Source organism: Phascolarctos cinereus, unplaced genomic scaffold (genome assembly GCF_003287225.1).
Source record: "Phascolarctos cinereus isolate Bilbo 61053 unplaced genomic scaffold, phaCin_HiC Scaffold_726;HRSCAF=1367, whole genome shotgun sequence".
Classification (NCBI taxonomy): domain Eukaryota; kingdom Metazoa; phylum Chordata; class Mammalia; order Diprotodontia; family Phascolarctidae; genus Phascolarctos; species Phascolarctos cinereus.
This window is the reverse complement of record NW_027556098.1, coordinates 244,450,035-244,465,448: the sequence shown is the minus strand read 5'-3', so window position 1 is coordinate 244,465,448 and position 15,414 is coordinate 244,450,035. Positions and strand designations below refer to the sequence as shown.

General features: G+C 37.9%; 1 protein-coding gene across 4 annotated transcripts in view; it reads right to left on the bottom strand.

Annotated features, from left to right (window-relative positions):
- Positions 1 to 15,414, bottom strand: part of DCLK1 (doublecortin like kinase 1) — a 410,798-nt gene that overhangs the window by 75,930 nt on the left and 319,454 nt on the right. For all 4 annotated transcript variants that reach the window (XM_020978718.2, XM_020978717.2, XM_020978719.2 and 1 more), the window contains 2 exons: positions 7,093 to 7,177; positions 3,967 to 4,075 (listed from right to left, as the gene is read on the bottom strand). In XM_020978718.2, the coding sequence (XP_020834377.1) occupies positions 3,967 to 4,075; positions 7,093 to 7,177 (194 nt within the window). The remainder of the gene's footprint in view (positions 1 to 3,966; positions 4,076 to 7,092; positions 7,178 to 15,414) is intronic.

The window sequence follows — 15,414 nt, the reverse complement described above, 5'->3', positions numbered from 1 at the left end:
GCAACTGCCCTAAGAGTTACCTGGGGCATTAAATGGTTGGGCAACTTTCTCAGGACCACACAGTCAGTATGTGTCATAAGTGGGACTTGAAATTCAGGATCATTCTGATTTCAGAACTAGGCCTCGGTCCATTATGCCACATTGCCTCACTCTACAGTAGGGAAAGAATGAACAGCCAAACTAGCAATAGAACATAACATACTGGCGAGAATATAACCTTCTCAAGGGCAGGGACCATTTCATTTTTGTCTTTGTATCCCCCAGAGCCTAACACAATGCCTAGCACAAAGCAACTACTTAATATTTGCTTGCTGATTAAGTAAAATTAAAACAATGCAAACAATGCAATCTGGGGTTGGTGCAGAAAGGGATATGAAATATATAAACCCTTCTCACAATGACCTCTGTTGATACAAGGTCCTGGAAAGTCAGGAGTTGAGGTGGCAATCTAAAAGAATGTCAAGAAGTAAACCCCTCCTTATTCTCCCAATCCGGAGAGATTTTTTCGTCTTTTTGGTGTGGGTCCTAAGAACTGGAGAAGGAAATAGCGTACTATTCCAGTATCTCTGCCAAGAAAACCCCATACAGGGTCACTACGAGTCCGATACGACTGGATGACTGAACAACAAGGTCCTAAGAAGGCACCCTGGAACACCTTAAGGCTGAAGTGGGTCCTTGAAGATTTCAGGTCATGATATTCTGTCTTCCCTCTCCCCACTCCATCACAGAAGACAGGGACCCTGAAGCTACAGTTTCTGAAATTCAGTTTGGAATGCAGAGAAATCTAAGGGCTTTCTGTATCCTCAAAAACTTGGCCCAGGGCCAAAGAAACGAGGAGTGTGTGGCTTCATCATTACTCTTTTTTAGTTGTGCACCAGTTTATCAGTGTGACAGGATGTTATTAACTGCAAAGAAACAATTGTTTTCATTATTAAAAATATTCATTCTTTAAAGAAATATCATAATGCACCTACACGTGATATGTTCAATTCATCAATTCTTATCTCAGCTTCTTTTTCATAGCCCTTTAGAAAACACTATAAAAAGATGACTTGCTACTTATGGGTTACATAGCACAAGCCCTATGATCCTCACATGGCTGGAACAAACCCCAATGGAACAAAATAGTATATGAACCAGAGCAATTGTTAAAGAAATGGATGTTATAAATGCAAACTAGGATGTAATAGTGCAAAAAGAACTAAATCCATATCCAAAGAGTTTAAGAGTAATTCTGAATGAATAAGTGAATAACTGACAGTATGATAAGACCTAAAGAACACCGAGCTATTAGCCTAACCTATGCATTATTTTGGATGACAACAAAAAGTCATTATGATGAATGATGCCTCAACTAAGCTAATGCTTAGTCCCAAATTAGGACCTATACTTCACTGAAGAACTACATTTTCATAGCTACAGGAAACTGAGAAATGGCTTGGAATTTCCCAAGTGATAAAAGCAAAAAAAAAAGCATGCAAATCAGAACGGAGATGGATGTGTTCAACTTTGGGGAAAATTTCCTATGTTTAAGTTTGGTCTGATGTGTAAAAGGACAGAGACACTTTTTTGAGAAGTTCATTTTGAAAACCAGTGAGATATTTAGAGAGAACATAAGGCTTTACATAAATTCTCCCTTTAGGCCATATCGAGTCTTGGGAAGCTGTAGATTTGGGAGCGGGAAGTGGGAAGATAGGTTTTGTCTTGAAGGGGTTATTATAACCCCTATAAATGACCAGTCTCCACTTCAGATCTCACGGGACAACTCTGACCTAGGGTCCTATAAGCCAAGATAAGGATAATCTTAGGAAAATCTCTCTGGAACAGTGCTGAGATACAGATGAAGCTACAAATGGGAATCAGACATAATGGTTTGGAAATAGGACAAATAAGTTTATACTACTAATAATAGCTATTTACAGAGCATTGTAATGTTTGTAAAGTGTTTTACATAGGTTATCTCATTCATTCCACTCAACAATCCTGTTAAGTAGATGCTACTATTGTCTCCAATTTTAAAATGAGGAAACTGAGGCTGAAAAGTTAAGTGACTTGCCCAGGGTTACACAGCTAGTAGGTGTCTGAGGTACCATTTGAATTTGGGTCTTCCAGATTTTAAGTCCAGCGCTCCATCCACTACACTACTCAGCTGACTGTAGGCTAACTGCTAACGCTGGAGGGGATGGTACAATCCAGAAATCAAGAAAAGTGTATTCTAAGTCTCTAGTCTAAAGTGGAATCCGGGTTGAAGTAATGGTAGGCTGACCGGTTTCTGTTTGTCTCACTGTCAGCATTATAGCATTATGCCGTGCATAGAGGAGTTTAATAAATGTCTTTTGAAGTCTCATGATGGAAAACGCTATCCACATCCAGAGAAAGAACATCGAAGCACACTATTTGCTCTTTTTACCCCTCTTATTCTGTTTTGTTTCCTCTTTCTTGTGGTTCCTCCTATCGGTTCTAATTCTTCTTTACAACATGACTAATGTGAAAATATGTTTAATAGGAATGTATATGTACAGCCTATATCTGATTGCATGTCATTGGGGGAAGAAGGTGGGAAGGGAGGGGGAGAAAATTTAAAACTCAAAAGCTTATGGAAGTGAATGCTGAAAACTAAAAATTAATTTTTAAAAATGTCTTTTGAATCAGACTGAGTCATTAGCAGGTAGAGTCACCTACAAGGTGGAGTCCTGACGACCTGCTGTGCCCCTCCACCAGCGGAGGGATAGGAAATTCAGATCTGAGCTCTGTTGTCTCTTTGTCCTGAGCTTGGATTCTTTCATACTGTGGCTGTGACATCTGGTAGCAATCAGGCATTGGGAAGGAACATGGGACACCGAATCAGGGATGATGATGCCATTAACCTTTGTGGAGTACTTTAGGTTTTACAAAGTGCTTTATATTCCATATAATTTACTCTTTATAATAGCTTTGTGAAATGAGTATCATTATCCCCTTCTTGCAGGTGAGGAACCTGAGGCTCAGACTCAGGTTAAGTGACTTGTTCAAGGTCACACAGCTTGTAAATGGCAGAGCTGAGACTCAACTTTAGATCTTCTGACTCCAATGTCAATGATTTTTCCAATGTACCATACTGTGTCTTTATGCCTTAAGCCCTAAAGCCTTCCGTCCAGCTTGTACCTAGTTTATTTCTTTTCATTAACAAAGTCAAATACATTTTCTATTTCTAGTGGAATGAACTAGGAAATAATAAATGGAGTGTTTTACATATTTTATTTTTTGAGCCTAGCTCTCCCTATATTAATGTGGGCTGGGAGGGCAGCACCTCTTTCATGGGCCAATCCCAATTATTATTCAGCACAAAAACTTCAACCTCAGTTATTTTTCCAGTCTGGGCTGGTTGGGTCCTTGACTGACAGCTTGTTGGCCCTCTTCTCCTGGAGGCTCATCTCATTGGTGCTGAACTTATGGACACCCTATGAGCTTTAATGCTATTTTAGCTCAGAACCCCCAAACTCAAGGCATCCATCTACCAGCTTCAGCATCCTCCAGCAACAGGGATTACAAGTATGTGCTGCCATACCCAGCTTTCAAGTTTTTCAAGGACAATTCTCAAACACAAGGCACTTCATATTAGGAAAAACAAATTACATATAGGAATGTCATGACCCACATAAAAATAAGATACATAAAAAGAACATTTTTAGAAGTCCAATATCTTCTAAACAAAACAAAAAAATTCTCAACTGATGTGTGGCAGTTTTGCTGGTTTCAGAAGAAAATGAAAACTTTTCATTTATAAATTGTCTCTAGTCACCTTTGTTTTTCAAAGCTGCTATTACACAGGTTTTTTCTTCCTTTAAAAAAAACAACAAAAAGCATCTGGCATTGAGACATTGACTTATTCCATATGTGCCACAGTCTGCAAATCAATCTTTAGCCTTGGAAAACACAACCCCCAAAGCCTTCTTTCTGCAGTTAGAAGCAAATAATCCTCCTCACCTTTCTATACACTCCTTCACCACAGCGAAATTTCCATCGCCTATTGTCCTCCCGACTTTATATCTTTCCGCTATTGTGGCTGGAACCTGGAAGCCTTCGTCCAACACTTCTGAAAGAATCATTAGTACATTTTTATTGGTAAGAAAGGAAACCCAGATGTGGCCCAGAACAGGCAGTTAGGATGAGCATCAGAGACTGGAACCTATTCAGAACCAACATCTCACAGACTGTATGGTGAAGCCCTACTGCTGACACTGTATACACTCAGTAGGTTTTACTAAGACGAATGTTAAAATAAAAGGAAACGTGTGGGTCCCAGTCTTTGCTACATTATTGTAAAATGCACTCTCAAAAAAAGTAGGCAGTTCAGATGATCTTCCCCCTACCTACTAGTTACCAGTGTTTCTAAGCATGCGCAGTATGCAGGAACTGCCTTGCTAAGAGGCATATGTGAGGAGAAAGTGAAACCTTTCATTGGATTTGGGCCTGGCTTGTCATTGAATACACAAAAGACATGGCCGCTACTCTGGCATTTACTTTACTACATTCTGAAATTGAGACAGACATAAAATGTACTGATCCCTCTCACCCCCATCTCAGTATCAATAAGAAGATTTTAAGCAAATGTTCCAAATAATACTACCTTTACCGCCAACCTGCAAAGCAGATGTTCAGGTAAAATAGCAATATCTATTACGCTTGAGAACAGAGGAGCTCTATAGTTTCAAATATTTTGGTGCTTATTAATGTGCCATTTTCTTTTTGGCTTGAAAAGGCATATGGAATGATAGTTTACAAATGCCTAATAATATTTTTTAACATTAAAGCCCATAAACTTAAACTATGTTTGGACCATATAAAGGCACTGCATAACCTTTTACATCCTTGGATGTAAAAATCCTTTTAAAGGTATGGCTCTTGAATTCACACTCTTAAAATTCATCAATCTCAGATTCCAGCTTTGCAACCCTTTCAGACTGTCCATGGAATCCAAAGCTTTGATTGCACACAATTTCCATACAAAAATGTGATAGGCTTGTTGGTTGAGGCTTAAATGCATTCTTCTTTTGTGCTTTGATCTTACTGTAGCTAAAACGACTTTTCCAGGTAAAAACAGAGGCAGCGAAAGGCTCTGTGCCTCCCTCCCAACTAGTGACATTTGTGTTGAGTTTTGTTTTGTTGCTGTTGGAGGGATCTGGAGATGGGAACTCATAAACATCAGATGTCTTCTCAAGATTTCCCCATTCCAACTTTGCTACCCTGCCTCTGGGAATGGCCTCTGTAATCACAACTCTGAGGGCCATCAAAAACCCTGGGAAATACAGAAGATTCGATGCTCCTGCTTTCTTGCCACCTCAGTATGGTACTCACTTAGAAATGATAAGGCAACTCTGGACTGTCTCCATGCTAAGGAATCAGTTCGGAGGCTGGTGCTCCTAGCTCCCACCACAGCCCTATAGATAATTCTGCTCCTGAAGCGACTCAAAGGTGACAGACCTAAAGAACCTTGGATTGGCTTTAGATTTGATCAGAGAATTCCTATCTACCTGAGGATGGATGGGAGCAGGATTGTTGGGTTTTTCCCAGGATTCTACAGTTTTGTTTTGGCTAGGCAATGGGGTTAAGTGACTTGCCCAGGGTCACACAGCTAGTAAGTGTTTTGTGTCTGAGGTCGGATTTGAACTCGGGTCCTCCTGAATCCAGGGCCGGTGCTCTATCCACTGTGCCACCTAGCGGCACCCCTACAGTTTACAAACTTGTTGTAGAATAGTCTCAAGTCTTTAGATAGGCAGCCCCTGAATTTACCTCTCATGCTAGGATTTCTTCCCTACGTTTCCTTCTATACATCAGAGCAGACAATGAAAAACATTAGGCATAGAGTGTGAGATAGATACTCTGGACCTATAACTTCTGGTAGAAAAGAAAACCCACAGGAATTGAAATGTTCTTTTCTGGGACATTCACCCTATAGGATTCCTTTGAGGTCTTTGTGTTCAGCATGATCTATACATTATATGCTTAGGTCTTTTATGTAAATCTTAGCCACTGAGATTCACTTTTTCTATGTATGATACTGAAAAGTACAAATTGATTACTTGTGGTAAATTGAATAATTGTAAAGAAACCAAGGAAACTTGTCACTCAATAGCAATATCATCATCATATTGAGATGATAATATTTTGGACCGGACCTACAATTTCATTGGCATAGGGACTTCCTACAGGAGTGAGAAAACTCATTTTCCCAATGCAGATTATCACTTGCTCTGCCTTCTTAAAGTCTTTTTTTTTTTTTAATTAAATTATTTTTTTGGCTAGGCAATGGGGTTAAGTGACTTGCCCAGGATCACACAGCTAGTAAGTGTTATGTGTCTGAGGCTAGATTTGAACTCAGGTCCTCCTGAGTCCAGGGCTGGTGCTCTATCCACTGTGCTACCTAGCTGCCCCTTAAAGAGGGCTTCCTGGGACACTCAGAGGTTAAGAAAATTTTCAGGGGGCATTGAGGCTAAATGAGTTGCCCTGGGTCCATGTGGCCTCTATGTGTTAGAGGCAGGCCTTGAAATCCTTATGATAATCTTATGGGAATGATATTATGGTCATCCAAATGTAATGTATTTCATGCCACTTTTATTTTATCCTCATCTGTCTCTTATACAGACAGTCTCTCTGTTCATTCATTCAGTGGGTTGTGAGTTGAGGCTACACCTTTCATCTTCTGAATCTTAAATCTAGTAGTCTTCATCCCATAGCATGAAGACATTCTATAGTAGAACAAACGATGTTTTGTGAATCTATTAATTATTTTCTAATTTGCCTTTTCCTTTGTGCATAAATTCAGCCCTAATGCATAAATCAGTGTATTCCTAAACTATTCTAATGGTTAATATCTTAAGCAATGTGGATTTGGAAAGTTTAAAGGTACAAATTGAACAGCAGATTATCTTTATTTTACTTCCTAAGAGAAGTATCAATTATCCTATCCTTGTCTGGGATAGCTTTACTCTAGTCTTACAATTCTTTGGTGAGCAGGAGGAATATTACTCTCATAATATAAAGTGAATTCAATCTGTCCTTTATAAAGTTTGAACCTTCTGCCCTGGCATTAAATTAAAGTACATGTTTCACCTTCTCCAGGTCCATCATTTTCATCCATGGAGCTGCATACTTTGGTGGATGCTAGTGAGGTAGAGGAGCCGCCATGTTGAGAGCTCTGGAAGTGAACAGAAAAAGAGGATAAAGCACAATTGATGAAGTTGTACCAGGGTCTCCAATTGCCACTATTGGTCAGAAATGTTGTTTGAGGGCTAGTCCCCATGTAGAGCTACTTAGTATTAGCATTCTGAAAAGGGAATTCCTAGCTGCCTTATCAAATGTCATCTCTCTTCCCACCATGTTAGAATTCAGAAAGTTTCTATCAGCTATTGCATTAATTATTGTAGAATTTGGATATCCTATCTCCTTCCTCCTCTCAATCAAAAGCCTACTTGTGTTTACACAATTCAATTCTCCCATTTCATGCCTCCATATTGCATTCTTCTATGAAATGGAATTCTTCCAAGCACTGGTTATTATCCACACTTCTTGGTGTGGGTAATTCCAAAATACCTACCCCACCATGAGTGCCGATCCTTAAAATAATATTTTTATGAGGTATTTCCCCTTACGTTCTTGTGAAAAAGTTATGGGAGAGATTATTATTTTTACTTCACAAAGACCCAAACCAGGAGCAGATTAATAGTTTGTGAAAAGCCCCAAAGAAAATCATAGTGCATGATCAAAGACCTAGGTCTGATCAGTCCCTTCAAGTACTTTTGCTTCATGAAAACAAACATGGAAAAAAACTTATTACACTAGAGAGCCTATAAGACCAATACTAAACACTTTATAGTGGAGCGACTATTGGGCATCATTTTCATGATGGACAGTTTCCATTTTGGTATATGTCCTTTGAGAAAACAATTTGCACATTTTCTTTATGCTATTTCTATAACAGTGTACACAGCTTGCCCTAAATGACCTTCCTTCTGTTTCCCCTGGGCTTCTCCATGTAGCCACTTAGTTTTGCTGATGGGAACAGGAGGTGGTGAGTGGGAGGAATTGGCTCATGGTGCTGACTGACTGCAGAGCAGAGTGAAGGGAGAAAGAATCTGTCACTGAAGTGACAAAAGGACAGCCAGGAGGAAAGCAAAACTGACCTCTCCCTTCTCCTATTCTCCTCTCATCCCATTTTGTACTAAATTGAAAGAAGGAACTGGGAAAGGGACAATAAAGAGGAATGTTAGTTGTTCTTAGTTGTATTATGCCTAACAGTGCCTTACTCATAGCAGTCTTCAGAGGTTTTATATTTTATGAAATATTGAGGGAATTAGGGAAGTAATGGTTGAATTCGTTCAGGGGTTTCTCAGCTAACATGTGCTTGGGTGCAAATGAGATGTACATCAATTCAACATAATGACAGCAAACACTCTGCAGACAAACCATAAATTGGTACCAACAAGGCATTCTCATCTCTGTAGGGTATTCTAGCAGTTTCATGGTTAAATTTGTTATGGCACTGAATTCCAAAAAGTTTGGGATATGTGCTTTCCTCCATATATGAAGTAATCCATGATCAATAGGGAGCTCGATAAGTTGTTTTTCCATTGGTGGGGATGGCCTTGTGCTAATCTGTCATTTATTTCTCTTTGTGGCCAATAGTACACAGTCCCAAGATGACTGGGGATGTAAGCCTGTGGTCTCAAAACAAGAGGTTTTCAGTGTGACATTACCTCCATTTTTACTATTGACTCTGTAAAAGACACTGGAGGATTGGGAGAAATTTAAATCAAGCTCATCTTTCTTATAGATACTCATTTGGTTAATGCTTTTTTAATTAAAATATGGGATCCAACTGAAAATAAACAACATTACCACATTTGGGGGATCTGTTTTCCAGAGCACTGAGAGTTCTTATTCCTTGTGGCATCCCTTTTGGCATAGACAGAATAGTGTTCCAAAAAGAAAAGCACCAACTCTATGGCTAAAATTTAGACATTGTCTTTTGAACTTTCAGGTCCTTGAGTTTTCTGTAGCAGCTTCACAAATGGTGTTTAGCGAAGCTGACACATTGTGGTATGAGGTGATAGCTGGAGTCTTGTTATGCAATGTTTTCAATTTTAAAATAAAAAAATAGATTTTGAAAAATGAACACCTGTATCAACACATCTATAACACATATTCTCAGCAAAGATTTCTCCAAGTCAGGTACTAATAAATTCCAAATGTATGCTTTTCTAACAACACAGAGAAAACGAGTTTATTTATTAACTAATGGGAGTTCCATTTCCAAAATTACCATCATATATCTTTTGAGTACACCATAGAGTTTACATAGATCTCGATATATTTTCTGCACCTTAATAACTAAAGTCCCCAGGTTTTGTGAATCTTGGTAAAATAAAATTTATACACATTCACTTAAATATATAATTAAGGATTTCAACTCTAGATAACGGTTCATAAAAAATTAATTTCAAGGCATTGCAAATATCAGTCTGGATAAGTATAACAGGAGAGTGATGGTTTTTAAAGGAAAATTAATGCAAGGCAAATAGTGTCCTCTGTCACCTAAAATTCTGTGACATTTAGATAACACAGCAGATACAGCATTAGATTTAGAATCAGGGAGACCTGAATTCAAATCCTGCTTTATACATTTAATACCTATTGCCCTAGGAAAGTCACTTCACAGCCCAGCCTCAGTTTCCTTATCTGTAAAATAAGAATAACAATATCTGCCTCACAGGGTTGCTCAGATAACACATGTAAAGTACTTTGCAAACATAAAGGACTATATAAGTGTCAGCTATTATTATTCCTATTTTCTTTATTTTTTTTTCCTCTAAAAACCAGGATACTAAGCTTCTTTAAACTACTATGGTTCTTTTTATAGGGCACCACATTATTGGGCATTATCTTCTCTTTCAAGACTATTTATTTTTAAAATATTTGAGTTTTTACAGGACTGGAATATTATTCAAAAGTTTGGGAATGTGAATTAATAATAACAATTAGTACCAGTTATAGTTAATAAAGTCATTTCTTTGGAAACAAGCTACAAAAACTTGCTAGAACCACAGACTTTCACAGCTAGAAGGAACTTACATCATCTTGTCTATTCTACTCAGCATTTAACATATGAGTAAATTCCAGCCTAGAAAATTATTTAGTAAGTTACCCAAGGTGATACTAGTGACTGGCACACCCAGAACTTGAACCCAGATGTGGTTATTACATCAGTACTTAAAAAGAGCCATGATTTCATCAATGGTGATGCTCCATCCGCAGAAGCAGATCATAAACTGTCCATGGAGCTGAGCTGGTGTGGACAAAATTCATTGTGGTAGCCAGACATTTTTGTAGTAAGCTTCTCTGAATTTGGCTAGGCTGACTGTCAGGTGACAGCCCATTGGCATGCCCATACTTGAGGCCTTTCTGACTTATTAAGAATTCGTGGCATAACTGTTGAGGAGCTAGGGTCTCCTATAAGCCATGAAGAGGTATCAGTGTAGGACTTTTGTAGTAGACATGGTGGTTAGGAAGGTTAAAATATCTCTATTTATATCTAGACACATTCATGCAAATACTTGGAATTTCAATTGTACTTGAATTATCTGGGACTTAACAATTAAGGATAAACTAACACAGAACATGTATGCTTGGCAAAGCTTTGTCTTTGTCTCAACTACCTTGCTGAATCTGAAGTAGTCGTGCAATACAATGCAATGCAGTTGAACACACCATTAAAATTGTGATGGGGAAGATCTTATAAGATCAAGATGTTTTCAACCTGTGGAATTTAATGCAATTAGTTGCTTTAAGAGATGTTGTGTCACTTAAAATGTCATCACTTCCTAGAAGATTTAATATCAACCATTTGTACAGGTTGCTGGCACCTGGATGTCTTTATGGCACACCTTCAAAAAAGCATTTGCTTAAGAAAGATTGCTTCAGTGTAGCTATTTAGCTCAGGTTCACGTAACAGATGGCTAACATATCACACTTCTTGACGAAGTAAATGGAAATGCTGACACAATCGTTCTAGCCACATTTTACCCAGATTCCTTGAGTAACCCATACAGTCAATAATCAAGAATTTAAAAACAGAGACAGATGGGCAAATTCTGTCACTGCCACTCAGTTGGGGGTCTACACAGCAGAAAGTGAAGATATTGACATGATACAATTCATTTAATCAAGATAAAATGCCAAAGCATTCAATTTCGTTGGATAATTAATTATATCACTCTTACCTTAGTTTGTACTCTCTATGTTGAGTATACTGATTGCTCTTTTTGGATTGTTATTAATTGGGAGGTCTAGAAAGCAAATTGAAACTTATTTCTAATGTCTGGATCAATGTTACAATGGAAAGACAATTGGCAAACATTTTCCAGTCTCTCAAAAATTTTGTTTGGTGTACTGGCATCCACAGAGTATTAGAATGTATCCTTAGTATCTTGCTATTATGAAGGGAAATGCTGAAGAACTAACAAATGATAAAATCTACATAGCAATATAGCTTAGGGATCTTAAATAGAATATCCAATTTAAAATATTTTAAGTATAAGAATTGGCTCAACACACCAAATGAACATAGAACTCTAAGAAACTTAAACTGGGACATCTAAAATATTATACTCAAAAGCATCATTATTTAAGTCAGAGAAACATCAGAGCAGCTTTGTAAGAAGTATATATAGCTTTAAAAATTTGGCATCACTGGTAAATATCTGGCTGGCAGGCAGTAAAAGCAGTAAGTATGCTGCCTTGTGATTCACTGGCATCATAAACTTTTGTCAGCCAGAATGTGCTACTGACCAGCATGACCACAACTCTGTACCGCAATAATTGACATTAATGATTTCAATGCTGAAGCACCAAAAGATCCTCAAAGGCCTCCTGAATCACTGGCAGTGCCATTTTATACCCAGCAAATGTGGCTTTCTTTTTGGTTGGAGATCAGTGATCTTTTTTGGAGTAGTAGTTTTCTACTAACAGAGTTTTGATTCATCACACCAACCCATATTCTCAGTCATTGGATAGTATATACTTTACAGTTTTCTAGTATCCATGTAGAAAAGATCTTTGTTGGTATGTCCTTCTGGTCCATCTGGCCCCTGTGCCATGATGGATGTTGTAGTTGGACTGCAATGGGATGCTGATGTGAAGTGAAGAGAAAGTCTTCCCTCCCTTACTTACCCTTCTAGATTCTGTACTAAGATTAAATTTAACTCTGGTTTAATCAGAGCAGCTCTTTGCATAAGAGCTAAGATTTAGAGTCAGAAAGGATCTAAAGTCATCTAGTTCAACATGTTCATTTCATGGATGAAGAAACAAAGTCTCAGAAAGGTCAGATGACTTGCCCTAATTCATACAGGTAGTAAATGGAAGAGGTGGGATTTGAATTCAGGTCATCTGACTCCCAAAGTCAGCCCTCTTTCCACTCTACTGTGCTATTTCAGAGCTGGCGGACTCCTTCAGTTGCCCATAAAGAAAGGGCTCTCTGGTTTTTCTATCACATTTCAATACTTCAAGGATGCAAGATTTGGAGCAGTGTGAGTACTCCCTCCACCAAAGCAAAGTAGATCAGCTTCTTGAATTGCTGCATCTGAAAGAAAGCCATCACTTGATAACCAACTCTGGTGATGAGATTTTTCTGGACTTAGCTAGTTTGTTATGCAAACATATAGTTCATTATTTGTCCTATACTCAAAGCCTTTCCAACTTAGTAGGACCTGCCAAAGCTTTCACTCTGCTGGCAAAAGCCTTTGACATCCCATGGTCATCTCCATGTCATAATGGAGAAGGACTCTGAAAGAAAAAGGAAAAAAAACCTGTGTGTGTTTGCATGTGTGTGTGTGTGTATGTGCGCATGTTCATGTTTGTGTATGTTGGGGGGAGTTATGTTTTATATATCAACCACCATGTGAATGACTTGAATATCCAGTCTTGTGAATGTGCCAGTCACATCCCTGATGACATCCCTTTTCTTGGCTCCATGGTCAACGCTGAAGACAAGGGTACAGTAATACATGGGAGTGCCACCTTACTATAAAAAGAACGGAAGGAGAAATTTGAACTCCATCTGTATAAATGTTCTAAGGAACTTCCACCAGTACTGTTCTGGCAATGAATTGGAGAATGGTGTTTTGTCCTTCAGTGGATAGGGGAATTGGCCAAATGAGGAAGATCACAAAGCTTTAATGGAGCTCACCATTACTGAAACACGTCCTACTACAAATCTTCAGGTAGCATGCAATCACATGTAAATACTTAAAAAAAAATACGAAAAAGACATATTGGGACTTTCTATTGGGACAGAATTTTGGAAATTCTGATCTTGGCTTGTGGGAAAATGTATCAGGATTCTGTATAAATTCTTAATGGATAAAGCAATACTCACTTCTCGAGGGAGACTTAGTTAAGCTTATTATGCTAAACTTCATATGAAAACATATCATTTTTATGTGAAAATGGAACAGCATTTCACAGGATGTCAGATTTCAATGCTTTTTTGAGTGGGATGGCATGGATGGGAATCATTGAACGTTAGATCTGGAAGGGACCTTGGAGATTATCTAGCTGTCAAGTCATAGATTTTGCAGATAAGTGAATTGATGCTTAAAGACATGCAACTAGCTGATGGCAGAACCAGAGGGTCTAGTGTCTGGAGAATGTTTAATTACGGAGTGACTACAGAAGCCCTGCATCCAGGTAAGCTATCCTTAACTCCAGGGAACTTATACTCTCAACAAAAGTGAACCAGTGTATGTATATATGATAAAATTATTTTTAAGCCACGTTTCGCCAAAAGGAAAATATATTTAAAATAATTTATTCATAGGGCAACTGTATGTTTAAGAGATTAAAGATCAATGTTTGGTGCAAATCTGCAAAAGGAAATTTTTTTAAAAAATTAATATAAAAATGGGAAATAGAGATCCTCTTCCATTAGGAGAGGATTCTTTCTTGCTTTAATTTACTAAGGTAATTTGCTTTTTTGGCAGGGTCTGCTGAAAATGAAAAATTTGAAGAAAAACAGCTCATATCTACAGATATTACCTCACAGGAAACTATGAGCTTGGTGATGAAAGCCTAAAAGTCAGTGAACTCTAATGTGAAGGAAGAAACATGATGCAGTTGTTGTTTTTCCAAGCAGGTAAAGACCAAGTTAACATAAGAAATCTGTATTTGTGGATAAGCCAGCATCATCTACAACAGAGGCACAAAAGAAACTCGATTGTTTGAGGCTCTAATTCTACCTTCCTCATTAACATATGTAGATCAGAGAGCATTTAAATATTTTCAGGGGTTTTTTTTGACATGGCAAGTCCTGCACTTTTGTAAAAGCTACATGTGAACATCAGAAAGCACAGAATTTTACCAGAAATCTACATTCCTACCAAAAGTCAGGATATCTGTTAATTAAGAAACACATGGGGACAGCTAGGTGGCACAGTGGATAGAGCACCAGCCCTGAAGTCAGAAGGACCTGAGTTCAAATCCAGCCTCAGATTAGACACTTGGCACTTACTAGCTGTGTGACCCTGGGCAAGTTACTTAACCCCAATTACCTAAAAAAAAAAAAGCAAAAAAAAAGAAACACACATACATATCTAAAATGAAGAACATGGGAAGGCCAGAGCAGTGATAATATTGTGGAAGCAAAGGGAACTAAAACTGCCAAAATACACTGATCTGGTTATCAACAGAGTAAAAGTCTAACTGACTCTATATCTACACAAAGTTTATTAAAAACAACCAAAATCATTTCATCATTGTATTTATTTTAGTCTAGATCTGTATGTTGAGAATTACAGATACTTAAACCTAAATACATCTCTTAAAGCAAGTGTTAACTATTTTCTGGAAAGGGATCTTGTGAAATTTACAGTTAAGAAGAGAAATTTTTCTTTTGGTGTCTTAAGAGAGAGTTGTTATCCATCAAAAATCATAAAATGTCAGAGCTGGAAGGAAGTTTGAAGGCCATCTAAGCTAACCTCTACTCCATTATATAAATCTTTCTACAGTACCCCTGATGTGGTCATCTGGCCTTTGCTTTAACACTTCCAGTGACAGAGGTTCACTAATTCTCCAGTTCTATTGATAGACTGTAATAAATGAATTGAATAATAATATTATAATATAATATACTATATATAACATGATAATATAACAACGGTAGATTGCTAACTAAAATAAACTATAACTTAATCATCAAATGGTTGTCACTGTTCAGTTGTTTCAGTTATGTCCAATTCTTCATGGCCCCATTTGGAATTTTCTTGGCAAAGATACTAGAGTGGTTTGAAATTTGCTTTTCCAGCTCATTTTATGGATAAGAAAACTGAGGCCAACAGGGTTAAGTGACTTGTCCAGTGTTTATGAAGTGCCTGAGGCCAGATT